The sequence below is a fragment of the Ursus maritimus genome, unplaced genomic scaffold, assembly GCF_017311325.1.
Source record: "Ursus maritimus isolate PB19 unplaced genomic scaffold, ASM1731132v1 scaffold_7, whole genome shotgun sequence".
In the NCBI taxonomy this organism is placed as follows: domain Eukaryota; kingdom Metazoa; phylum Chordata; class Mammalia; order Carnivora; family Ursidae; genus Ursus; species Ursus maritimus.
In genome coordinates, this window is record NW_024426885.1 from 60,578,538 (window position 1) to 60,592,441 (window position 13,904).

The 13,904-nt window shown below is 37.1% G+C and overlaps 1 protein-coding gene across 4 annotated transcripts in view; it reads left to right on the forward strand.

The window, feature by feature from the left end:
- The window catches only part of JMJD1C (jumonji domain containing 1C), a 321,235-nt gene that overhangs the window by 43,749 nt on the left and 263,582 nt on the right, over positions 1-13,904 (forward strand). For 2 of the 4 annotated variants that reach the window (XR_005833243.1, XM_040624462.1), the window contains exon 1: positions 11,385-11,983. The exons of 1 other annotated variant lie outside the window; for it this stretch is intronic. Coding sequence is in view for 2 of the 3 variants with exons in the window: in XM_040624462.1 (XP_040480396.1) it covers positions 11,810-11,983 (174 nt within the window). In the remaining variant the exon portion in view is untranslated. Of the gene's footprint in view, positions 1-11,384; positions 11,984-13,904 lie in introns of those variants that run through there. One more of the 4 variants, XM_040624457.1, reaches the window with a different exon arrangement.

Below are 13,904 nucleotides of genomic sequence, written 5' to 3' on the forward strand. Positions count from 1 at the left end.
CTAGTAGCATAGGAAATAGTGGCTTCATTTATAGTGGCCTCTGACTATATATGTGACTTACACCACACAACTTGATTATCCCCTAGATGCAACCCATATTTCTAAACACCAGTGTCATCTTTTGCGGTATTTTTTCTGCCTTGAAATCTTTTTTCTTTTTACCTTTCCACAAAAATGCTTTTTAACTTTCAAAACATAACCTAGATGTCATCTTCCCTGGGAAACATTCTTAAACTGTTCGTATACAATTGCTTAACTCAGGTGTTCCAGGGGGATCTAATTATACTGCTTTATAACACTTGCCATGTTGTATTATACTTAGTTGTATGTATCACGTACATTTCTGCTTTCCTAGTCAGTTAAGGGAGGTATAGATGCCCTGTGATTTAGAATCACAAGATGCTTTTGACTTTCAGAAGGTAATTTTAGGGGCGCCTGGGTGGCGCAGTTGTTAAGCGTCTGCCTTTGGCTCAGGGCGTGATCCCAGTGTTCTGGGATCAAGCCCCACATCAGGCTCCTCCACTGGAAGCCTGCTTCTTTCTCTCCCACTCCCCCTGCTTGTGTTTCCTCTCTCACTGGCTGTCTCTCTCTCTGTCTCTGTCAAATAAATAAATAAAATCTTAAAAAAAAAAAAAGGTAATTCTAGGGAAGCAAATTTTGTTTCTCACATATGACTTTCACCTATGGATTGAGATATTTTATTATGTTGCCTTTACAGTTTTTCTACCTACCATATGCCTATAGTGTTCTTGTTGACTTCCCATATATCCCTCCATGCTTTATGACAAAGATATCCAAAAGATTTTCAAGAAGTTTTTAGGGCAGTGAGGAGGAGTGTTTTGAAATTAAAAAAAAAAAAAAAAAAAGTCTAGGACACACCTTCCAAATTGCTTTGGTTTTCTTGATGCTGCTAATAGTCTCTGAAAGAGGCCCTATTTTTGTTAAAAATTACTCAGTACATCTTTTCAGTGTTAAAGTTCACAGTACTTCACATTAGCATTCAGGAATCTGTCCAAAGAATTCCGAATATATTATCACCATGTTTATTTCCTTCTGCAAGATAGCACAACTTAAAAGTTAGAAGGACAAAAAGAAATTGATAGTAATAAAGTATAGATATAATAACTTTGGAAGGTGCTAGATCACCAATTCATTATTTTGAGAATTTATAAATAGAAAAGAATCAAGAATTTATGCAGTTTTTTCTGTGTAAACTGTATTGTAAGACAACCAAATAGTTAATTAGGGAGAGTCTTTTTTAGAAGAATTCCAGATAATAAATGCAGATGGAATGATAGAATTAGCAAATCCCATTTGGTCAACCCGTAAGTAAATATAATGGAGAATGATCATTGAGTGAATCAGGCTGGCAACACTTGAATACAGTAACCAATATGAACATCACTTTAAGTGGGACAGCCAGACATCATGTGCTTATTATGCCATTCATATATCTTACTTGATGAAGTGTCTGTTCAAATCTTTTGCCTGTTAAAATTTTTTTTTATTAGTTTTGAGAGAACTCTAAATAATCTGGATACTAGTCTTTTATCAGATAAGTATTTTGCAAATATTTTCTCCCAGTCTGTAACCTTTGGAGAGGAGTTTTTAATTTTAATGTTTAATTTTTAATTTTATAAATTTTATGGATTTTTAAAAATCTTTGCCTAACCTGGTGTTATGAAAAGTTTTTTGTTTTCTTCTAAAACTTTTTTAGTTTTATATTTTACATTTAGGTCTATCATTTTGAGTTAATTTTAGTATATGGTGAGATATTTTGGGGGGCATGTAGATATCTAATTGTTCTAGAACCACTTGTTGATGGGGCCATCCTTTCTCCACTGAATTGCATTTTTACTTTTGTCAAGAATCAGTTGTCCATATATGTATGGGTCTATTTCTGGACTCTTTATTTTTTTCTATTCATCTGTTTACTCTTTTGCTGATGTCATGCTGAGTTGATTAATGTATCTTTATAGGGTAGTCCTGAGATAAGATAGTTTGAGTCTTCCAATTTTTTCTTTTTAAAATTGTCTTGGCTGTTCCAGTTACTTTGCCTTACTTACTTTGTTGATTTTAGAATCGACTTATTGATGTCAACATAAAAAAAATTGTTCTTTTGATTGAGATTACTTTGAATTTGTAGATGAATTTGGGGAGAACTGAGTCTTCAAATACACACTCGTGGTATATCAGTCCACTTATTTAGTCTTCATTCATCAGTACTTGTAATTTTCAGCATAGAGATCTTGCATATATTTTATTACATTTGTGCATATTTTTATGTTTTTTGGCTCTATTATAAATAGTACTGTTTTTAAGTTTGGATTTTCCTTTTTTTCCCCTAGTCTATAGAGATATAATTGATGTTTATATAGTGATCTTTTACCTTTCAACCTTGCTAAACTCACTTATTAGCTCTTAGGAGCTTTTTTTGAAGATTCTTTGTGAATCGACATAGACAGTCATGCTATTTGTGAATACAAGCAGGTTTATTTTTTCCTTTTCAATCTGTATGCCTTTTATTTCTTTTTTTCTTGTCTTATTGCACTTTCTAGATCTTGAATGTGTTATTGAATAGGAGTGATGAGGACAATATTTAGTCTTTTATTATTAGCTATGATGTTAGCAGTAAGTTTTTAGTAAATGCACTTCATCAGGTTGTATAAGTGCCCCTCTATTCCTGATGTGCTGAGAAGTTTATCATGAATAGGGGTTAGATTTTTTTAAATGCTTAGTTTTTGCATTTGTTTATGCCATCATATTTTTTTCCTTTAGTTTGTTGACCTGTTGAATTATTATTGATCTTTTAATGTTGAATCAACTTGTATTCTTGGTATAAATCCCTATTGGTTGTGGTATTTTATCTTTTTTCCAAGTTACTGAATTTCATTTGCTAATATTTTGTTGAGGATTTTTGCATCTGTGAAGGATAAGAATCTATAGTAGTTTTTTTCATGTGATTTCTTGTCTGATTTTGTTTTCAGGATAATGCTTGCCTCATAAAATGAGTTGTAAACTGTTCCCTGCTGTTCTGTTGGTGTAGATTTTTTCCCACTCTTTTTCCTGTCTAGTTTCAGCTTTGATAATCTCTCTTGACCTGTTTTCAAGTTCATTGATTCTTTCCTCAGCTGTGTCAAGTCTGTTGCTGAACATGTTAAAGGCTTTTTAAAATTTTGTACTGCATTTCTCATTCTTTAGCAGTTCAGATTGACTCTTTTAGCTTTTCTATTCAACTCTTATAGTTTCTGTGATATTTGCCATCTAAATATACCTATTGTTTGCATGTTCCATTTGATCCTTCATCATTACTAATAATTATTTTAGTTCATTGGCTGATAGTTCTAACATTTTAGTTATATCTAATTCTGCTTCTGTTGACTATTTTGTCTCCTCACTGATTTGTTTGCCCTTGAGATTTTGTGTAGCTTATAATTTTGGGACGGTGAAGGTAGATTACCAAATCACCCCTCTGGCCAGGCTTATACTTTTTGATTGAATGCCAGCCATCATTTGCAGGATAGTAGAGATTGAAGTATATAGGATTTATGTTAAGAAATGGGTATGATTCTTGTTCTGCTAAGTTGTTTTAGTTGTTTGTGCATGGGGTTGAATCAGTCTTTCCTGGAGTTTTGATTGGGTTTATGTGGTTTTTTTTTCTTGCTTTGGTTACATTCAGTGCATCGTCAATTTTAAATACTTCTATCATCACTTTGTGCTTAAGGGTTGGGGTTGATTTGCTGAAAAGTTTTAACTCAGTGTTTTTTATTCCACTTATATCCTTAGGCCTTACTGGTATATCTGTACTTTGGAGAGGCTCTCTCTCTGCTGTTTTGTGTTTTCTCTGTACTGGAAGCTGATTTGCCTTGTGGTGGTGGGCATGGGGCATTTCTTTTGTCCCACATTAATCATAGCCAGGTTCTGTAATCTAGTAATCTAGTAATCCCACTTTTCCCCCACTAATAGTAGACCTCTATTGTTTGGGGCCAGGGTATTTCTGTCCTTTAAAGATACTAGCGTATTTGTATAAAAATTTTAAACTTATGAATATTAAAAGCAAATTGCAAGTGGGGACATAAACATCCATGCAAGTTTAGATATAAAACCAAATGAAACGATTGATTTAAGATAATTTTTGCAATTAGAATAGTTGAAAAAAAGGACAATTAGTATTATAAATAGAATATAAAGGCATGCAAGGTAAAGGTTTCAGATATAAAGCTTATTTGTAATGCAGAGCATCTCAAAAATTCCTCCATTTGAAGTTAGTTCTGATAGATTAATATGATAGCTTTAAGAGCAAATTTGGAGAGCAGACAAAAGAAGCAATTCTACAGTGCTGTTTAAAAATTGTTGTTTGGGGCGCCTGGGTAGTGCAGTCGTTAAGCGTCTGCCTTCGGCTCAGGGCGTGATCCTGGCGTTCCAGGATCGAGTCCCACATCCGGCTCCTCGGCTGGGAGCCTGCTTCTTCCTCTCCCTCTCCCCTGCTGTGTTCCCTCTCTTGCTGGCTGTCTCTCTGTCACATAAATAAAGAAAATCTTTAAAAAAAAATTGTTGTTTAATTGGGAAGTCCTTTGGCCTGTACTTTGTATGTATGTATTAATGATCGATATATTTATCTTCTGTGAGACCTTTGAGATAGAACCTTTCTGGCTAAACACATTTGTTTTCCTAAAGCAAGATTACTCTTGTCAATCCTTCATCATTTTTCAGCTTTGAAACTACCATGTGACAGGAGAGGACACTTTGCTACTTGATGAATTATTCAGAAGTCTTAATTGCAAGCTTTCAGGAACTTTAAAGATTATATCAGCCTCTGCGTGTTATATATTATTCCTAGAGAAGCAAAGCGGTTTGCCCCAATTTAGTGGTAGAAGTAACCTAGACTTGTTTGACTCCTGCTCTTTGATTATACTATATTATATGACTGCTAATTTCTAATTTGCTACATTTGGGATATACATCTTAAAACATCCATTTGTAAAGGGCTATATGGAATGGGAATTGACCAGTTTTAACCTGTTTGTGTATTTTGTGAAAAGTGAAGTTGGTTAGCCTTTTGAGTATTTCTCTTGGCCATTTAATTTTAGGTAATATAAAAATGTGCCCTGGAGTAGCAGAATGTTTGGGGGATGTTGATTTCAATTTTAAGTTTGTAGCTAAGGTCTTTTTTTTGAGGTCTGGTTTTCATATGTGTCAGTTGTGATTTTAAGGGAAAATTCTAAGGCCTCCCTTCCTGTGAGCTTCTGTGAACACAGGACTTGGAATTGGAACACTATTTTATACACTCTTTTTAATTGAATAAATAAATTATCTGTAGTAGTGAAGCATTATGTGGAGCTAGAAGACAGTGCTTTCCTTTATATGGAGTAATTTATTTTTACCGCATATTTATGTTTTGTAGTATGTTATAAATCTTATTATATGTAATCATGTGGCTTTTTCTAGAATGTGCCAAAGAAAAGAATGACTAAAGATTCCCTATGTTTTACTGCTGGGTCTTGTTTTGTTTTGGTTTCTTTGAAGCCAGATGCCATAATTTGAGAAATGTGCCTCAGAGCTGTGTGTTCTTGATCATCAAGTTCCTTCATTATGTAGAATCTAGCTGCATCTTTGGGGAAGAACATTGATAGAGTATAGATAGCATGCTGAGGTTTTGGTCAGTATTTTTAGCTTTGATTTTACTTTGACTTTCTCTCATTTATAGCTTTAAATGTAAGTATAGAAGCTCTTTTCCTTAATTAATTTTCATGGACATGAACAGAAGCATTCTTTAGGACTTTAAGCTCTGCTACATGTAGCTCAGTGAAATCTTATGACAACAATAGGAACATAACCCTTTAGGAACCTAATAACCTGTTTATACATAAAAGAGCTAATATAACAGTTGAAGATGCAAAATGCAGACTGCCATGTAGCATGTTTTAATAGTAGTTAATAGTTGAAGCATTTATGAGAGGGATGATGAAAAAACAAGAAGTTCTGTGGGACACTCTGGGAAGACCTTGCTGAATGCTCAATGGCAGCTGTTCATTCCTTCTTTCTTGTAGCTCTTCATTCAGCAGATTAGGAAAATTCCAATGTTATGTGCATTCTTTTTAAATTTAAAATTTTTTTAAATTAAAAATCGGATTTAAAGTTTCTTTCTTTTTAAAGATTTATTTATTTATTTATTTGAGAGAGAGAGAGAGAGCATGAGCTGGAGGGGCAGAGGGAGAGGGAAAGAATCCCAAGCAGACTCCATGCTGAGCGTGGAGCCTGATGTGGGGCTCACTCCCACGACCCTGAGATCATGACCTGAGCCGAAATCAAGAGCCGGGCACTTAATGGACTGTGCCACCCAGGTGTCCCTAAAGTTTCATTTTTAATAGAAAATGTTGAAAAGAAGTGGTAGGTTCCTGTGCAGTCAGAATGTAAATTGAAAACTGGGTAACAAATGTAGACAGCACACAATTAAAAGGCCAAATGGAGATTGCTTTTCTCTCTCCTTCCTGTCCTCCTTTCTACCTCCCTTTCTTCATTTTCTATCCGGTTCATTCCACATGGCATCAGGAGGACACTGAGGAAATTATGTTTGTATGTTGGCTTCATCAAAGACATTATTGGAGACTGTTCTCTTTAGAATACTAAGAATAGACTAATGTTTTGGATATATATGTATTCATAGGATCATTTTTGGGTTTGCATCAGATTGGTCATTTGGTAACAAAATGAATGTTTTTCTTGTGAATTGTAACTCTTTCTCTGTGTCTGTTCTTTAGAAATGATCCCCAGGAACAACTGTGCTTTCCTGGGAAGCCCAGGTTCTATGATGGCTTTATGTTGTATCTCCATAATGAAATGAAATAATGTGTAAAAGCCATTATTTTAAAGGCAGTGAATAACTCTGTAGGAAGAACAAGAACTCCTTTATGAGTCTTGATTTAGAGATTCTAAGTTCCTCTTAATTTGGTTGGATTTATAAAAAGGTACATTTTGTTATATTTGTTCATTGATTTGATGCCATTTATGGAGTATCTACTTTGCACAAAGCTTAGTTGATACTGGAAGTATAGTTGTGGAAAAGATACATCGTTCTTGCCTTTAATGGAGCTTATACTCTACCAAGGGAGACAAATATAAAACAATTACACAATAATTGGTATAAATACAGTTGTGATAAGCACTAAGACAAATCGGGAATGTTCTGAAAATCCATAGTCTAAGGCTGGGAATCAGAGATGGCTTTCTTTAGGAAGTGACATTTGAGTTATGTTATCATTATCATAAATGTGATCAAGAAATTCAGTTTAAATAAGTGTTTAGGAATTCAGTTTAAGTGTTTAGGGAAATACTTAAATGGAAGTTATTTAAGGTTTAGTGATAAACACAGTATCATAAACTTATTTCCATTCTATTCTTGGTCTTCCACTTGCATAATTCTGTTGAAATTTTTGGCTTCCTTTATTTTTTTATTCTTATTTTTGATTTTTAAAACTTTATTTTTCACACCTCGAAGAAGTACTTTATTAAACACATTACCCTGGCTTCCTTCATTGTAATATTGACTTTAACAGTTCCTAGATGTGCCTGTATATAAAGTCTAAGACCTCATAACCCAAACCAGTCATTACATTTGACAATTAATAAAAACCTCCAAGTTATAATAGATTTGAAAATTGTAACCTTTTATGCCATTCTATTGATGCTTACTTAATAAACAAACTGAAGCATTTCTATTGTCTGTCTTTTCCACCTATACTGTGAGCTACTCAAAGACAGAAGCCCTATCTCTAGAACCTTGCAGGGTGTGAAACATATAAGTGCTAAATAAATCAGTTATGAATAGCCTGTGTTAATAAGGAGGTGGCAACTTGGTGACTGACCTTCATGTTTCTTTTAAGTGACAATTTAGCATAATGCAGGCTCCTTCAGAATCATAAGGCCTAATTTTGAATCCCAGTCCCTTAATGTGTATGGTTAGGCGGGTAACTTAATTTTAAACCTTCATCTTTAAAATAAAGATTACAGGTATAAAGTACTTAGGATAGTGCCTGAGGCATAGTAAGTGTCCCATAAATGGTGGCTAGTATTATTATAAGATACATGCACTAAACTTTTATCCCTTCGTGTTTTTTTATGTTGTTTATAATACACTTACAGTGACACAAAATACTGGTATTTAAGAGAGTAGATAATTGGCCCTTTCTATAACTACACCAAATCAAAAAGTGAAAAATTTATAGCTAGTAGTCTGTTTGCTTATTGAAACTAAACTTCATGAACTACTAGTTATTGATAATTAAGTGGGTAATTATGACCCTTATCATTACAATGAATACATTTCCTTCCTTTGTAGGTCACGTTTTTTAAAAAATAAAACAAATTGTTTTTATGAATAAATTTTTGTGGATTTTTAGAAAACAATATTACAATGTGTCTTTTATATAAGGATATTTGATGTATGACATTTGCTTGAATTGAAGGGGGTATATGTATTTAATATACATATTACCTATGGGGATGGAAAAAGTATAAGGTCTAGTCTATGTTTTTAATTTTTCAGCTTCCGTAAGTAAACTTAGTCATTTTAAATACTTTTGTGTCACTTTTTGCCTATGTAGTGAAAAATTCCATAACTTTAAAAAAATTGACTAATGCATTTTCTGAGGATCTTTATAAAAGCAAAGGATTTAAAAGTAAAGGATTTAAAGGAACTAATTGAACAAATATTCTAAGGTTTCAAATCTGACTTTAAAATTTATTTTAATTCCATGTTATTTAGAGTTGTGATTTGCTGACAAAACAGTATAAACCATCCTTGAAAAAAAGCAAAACATGCCAGCAAGCAAACAAAAGTCCTGTAAGGCCTTTTTATTCTACATTAAAAAAATATATACCGCAAGTTTCTCCAAAAGCAAAATATCCACAAATTTGTGTTTTTTTTTTTTTTTTTTTTTTGTATTCCGTAGTCATTAGCCAGAATCAGGGGATTCATAGAATACTATTTGGGATGCAGTACTAAGAATATAAGACATTTGATTGAAAAGGTTATAAAGATAGATTGCCTTTTGCATTTGAAATATTTTGATTGATTTGGTGGATTTACCTGCTTTTCATAGCACTTCCAAAGATAGCACTCATCATGTAGTGAGGGCTCTTAGGAGTCCATTTAGAAATTTACCTATAAAAATTGAAACCAGGTGGCAGTTTTATGTAAGGCAACCTGACAATCAATACTCCAAATATATAATTTAGTGAGTGGGATTTATGTAATAAGAGTGTTATTTTCATCTCTTAAGTGACTATATTTTCTCACTTGCTCCTAGAATATCACAGAGACTAGGACGCAGGCAATTTCCGTAACAATTGTGTCGTGCCCAAGATGACAAAGCAAATCATTGATAATTTGGTATCTATGCAGATCTTATTCTTATCTCCTTCCATATGTTAGGTTATTTTCACCAGATTATTTTACTGGCTCCTTAATTCAAGTTGAGATTTTAGAAATTCTTGTCTGTAGTTCTCAAGATGATTAAGTATGCACTAAAAGAGTGGACCTGGAAATAAAATTGCATAAGTGAAATTAAATTTTTCTCTCAACTTGCCAGTATGCATTTCTGGACGTGGTTTTCCTTTATCTATTACAATTTCCTATTTGGTCTTTAGCAAAATTAGATCATGATGATTAAAATCTGTCTTCTGGGGCACCTGGGTGGCTCAGTCGTTAAGCATCTGCCTTCGGCTCAGGGCATGACCCCAGCGTTCTGGGATCGAGCCCCACATCAGGCTCCTCCACTAGGAGCCTCCTTCTTCCTCTCCTACTCCCCCTGCTTGTGTTCCCTCTCTCTCTGGCTGTCTGTCAAATAAATAAATAAAAATCTTTAAAAAAAAATCTGTCTTCCTTGTAATTTTCTTTTATAACCTATTTGCAGTGGCCATGTTTTTCTACTTCAAACAACTCAGCTTCGGTGTTCTAAGAAAGATTAAAGCGTTAAGTTTATTTTAAACATCAGATTACTAGTGTAAACTCCTTTAAAAAGGTAATTTTTGGGTGGGGGTGTCTGGGTGGCTCAGTCTGTTAAGTGACCCATTCTTGATTTTGGCTCAGGTCGTGAAATCTGGGTTGTGAGATGAGCCGGAGGTTTGGCTTCATGCTGGATGTGGAACCTGCTTAAGATTATTTCTCTCCCTCTCTCTCTGCCTCCCCACCCGCCTCTCTCTTAATAATAATCATAATTTTTAAAAAGGTAATTTTTTTGGAGTAGAGTTTTAGGAAAATCTCTAAGAAACCAAAGTTTATTGTATTTATTTTATTTTAGAAACCAAAATTTAGAATAAGTTTTCATTGGGCTAGAAGAATTTTTGGAGTTGATTATGATCATTAGTGGCCCTGAAAAACAAAACAAAACGCAGGACTGGGATTTTTAAAACGATCTTTTAAAAACACTATAGTGTATGTCTGAAATTGAACTGCTCACTGACACGTGTCAGATAGGTTTGATTTAGAAGAATTTGAGGGTTGGATCAAATGAGTAAATTATTCCAAATTTGAGATCTGTATGTGTAGGGACTACAAAGTCCTGTTGTGATTGGACGGGAAGTAAACATAATTTATTTTACTGAATTGTGATTGGCTAAAAACCTTTTCTTTCCACGATATTCTCTAATAACGGAATCTGGAGCCTTTCCCTGTTTTTATATGACTAGTGAGTTTGAGGTATGTGCTAGTACTGAAAGTACTCAAATTGGCACAGAGACTAGATTTTAGGGACATTGACAGAAGCCCTCAACTGGGCGTTTGACGTTCTTACAACAAAGCAGTAGCGAGGTATAAATTTCTGAAGAGTTCAAACATGTAATTAGTATTGTTGCAAACAGGAAGGATGAAAGAATGTTTTCTTCATTTTCGTTTGGAGTTGTGCACTGTTCTGCAGTGACTGTTTTCAGTGGAAAGTGTTGCTCTGCTTTGTTTTCAGTGGAAAGTGTTGCTCTGTTTTGCTGCTGGGACTGTTGTTTCAGGCGAAACTTGGGCTAACTCAGGTGGCGGGTACTATGTGTTCTGAAAAACATCGCTCCGAAGATGCGGGGTTTAACCTGGAGTTTATTTTGTGACGCAGGGTGGAACCAGCACGCTTCACTTTCGCCTCACTTCCCTCCTCCCCTTTTGAGGGAGAGGCGAATAGAGAGGTGACCCTCAAATACTCTTAATGGTGTTACCATGGGAAAGCATTCCTTTCTCCCACCCTTCTCCTTACTTCTTAGCCTGGCTGGTCCCACAGCCCCCCTGGCAGCGTCGTCGGGCACTACTTTCAGTCTGTGGTGCTTCCTTCGACCCTTTCCCGCGGCTCCCTGCCCCCGCCCGCGCCGGCGGAAGGAGACGCACGGCGCTCGCAGCCTTCCAGTGGCTGGGGAGGCGGAGTAGTACTGTCCACGGCGAGGTGGCGGCAGTTGCCGGGGCTGCCTCAGGGCCTCCGACGGCGACGGGGGGTGGGGATTTCTGTCAGTTTCTGTGTGTGTGTGTGTGTGTGTGTGTGTGTGTGTGCGCGCGCGCGCGCGCCCCCGCGCGCGTTTGCGTGTTTGTGTGTGTGGATGTGTGTGTGTGTAGCTACAATCAGAGGCTGCTAGTCAGGGAGTCTGGGGGAGTGAGAGACCGAGGTCGCTGTGCCCTTCTGGGCAGAGCGTCCGGTGCGCCCCCGAGTCCGCGCTCGCTTGTTCGCGCGGGGCTGCCGCGGTCCCTCAGTCCGCTCTTCTCAGCATGGGCGGCCGGTAGGAGCAGGGTTTCGCTGGTTTCCTCGCAGTGGAGGAGGCAGCAGCCGCTTCAGCAGTGATGGCTATGGCGGTGGAGACGCGTCTGGAACTGGTGGGGAAGCGGTTCCTGTGCGTGGCGGTCGGCGAGGAGGCTCGGCCCGAGCGCCGAGAGAGTGGACGCTGCTGGCGGGGCTGGCGAGCGGGGGTCATCCGAGCTGTGTCACACAGGGACAGCCGCAATCCGGACCTGGCGGTAAGAGAGCGAGTGCCCCTCAACCTCCCAGCCCACGCCCGCATTGCTGGTTTCTGGCAGCACCTTGTCTGGGTTACCTCTGGCACCTCGCACAGACCAGCCGGCTGCGGTCACGCCCCTCTTTGGAGCCGTCGGCGGCTTCGCCTTCATCCCTTGCTGGGGTCTCCTATCTCCTTGTGAGTAGTTTCCCCCGTGGGAGCGGTGCCGGAGCTGGACTCCCGGGCTCCGGCACAGGTCCCGCCAGGCCCCTGGGCCGCTGTCTGGGAGGGGGTCGGCGCCCCCGCTGCGGCCGTGGAGACCTTACTGAAAGGCGGGGCTGTGAGCCAGTGCCGCTGGGGCAGGTGGGGGTGGCGGACAGAACACAGACCACTCATGGCTGTAGGGGGCCATCTTCACCAACATCTCTTTCCTTGAAAAAGTCTTACCAGTACAGGGGTTAGAGACTTAAAACTTAGGCAGTAAGGTTGCTGAAGGGGAGGGGGAAAAGAAAAGAGGCACATCTATGATGTTTCAGGCAGTCCTGGGATTCGTGTGTATTTTCCAGGCAAGGGCTGTGTGAGGGGTGGCCTCTTGATGCAACCTCTTTCTATTTCTAACTGGAAACGATGAAAATGAAAATTTTTGATTAGGAGGGTCATGGAAATTAACCCACCCACTCCTTCCTTCTTTCCTTCCTTCCTTCCTTCCTTCCTTCCTTCCTTCCTTCCATTTGTTTTTTTCTGTGGGGTTGTGGTTTTTAAGAAACTGGATAGTGTTTTGAAAAAATCATCCTGGGTTTTATACAATTTTAAATGAAGCAAGAAGTATTATAATTAAAATATTATGCCCTGCCAAACCTTAAGTGTCTTTTTCTTTCCTTACTTTTCCTTTCATATGATTCTGCCAGTATTTTTTTTTTCAATAATGTAGGAATGTGCACCATTTTGAGACGGGATATGCTCTGATAGTGTTTCAAGCACATTTTCACTTGGGGACAGGTTGGAAGGGGCGGAGTAGAGGCTAGGTATCGACTAGTCTTGGCAACGTTGATTTGCAGGTACATAATCCATGAAATTTATTGGTATTGCCCTGGGGTATTTAATTTTTTACTGAAAACTTCAAACGGTAATATTTTCTTTCCTTTTGTATATCTGCGAGTTTGCATTCCCAAATTCACTTTAATATCTATCTATAAGTGTGCATATCTATTTTAATATTTTTCTTGGTTTCTTACTGCTTTTGTAAACCCGTTTCGTGACTGTAGTCAATGATACGGTTTCATTGGGCATGTACTAATATTGACTTGATATTGCAAAATAGGCTTGTTTTGCTTATAGGTATTTTTAATAGGAAATAAGCAGAATAAAGGTAATTTTGAAGATTTGGTTGGTTATTCTCACTCGAAAGAAAAAAAAGCAAATCTTTAAAAAGTTTCTGATATTAATGATTCTGCAGATTGTGGCAATTAAGTAACTTATTTTGTGTAAAAGGCATGTGCTGAATTTCTCTCTCCTCCTCTTACTGAAATATGATATTGTCTTGGCTTTTATGTGGAAGCTAGTTGGATTATGGTTTAGCGTTTTAAAATTATTTCAGAGCAAACCTGGAATGATATTTTGTTTTCCACAGTATTTTATTTTAGTGGATGAATGAAAATTAGGAAATACAGTTTTAAATTATGAGTATCATTCGTGACAGTCAAGTTGTCAAAGTTAAATATATTAAAAACTTTCTTGCATGGAAATTTAAATGATATAAAGAATGGATTTACTTTTATCGCATTTATAAAAGGCAAAGTATTAAGCTGGGTATTTAAAAATGAAAAGTATATGTGATGGTAGGAATGACAGAATAGGAATGAATTTTCTCAGGTGATGGAAATGTTTTGTATCTTGACAGTTACAGGGGTGGATGTATTAAAACCTGTTGAATTGTGTGCTGC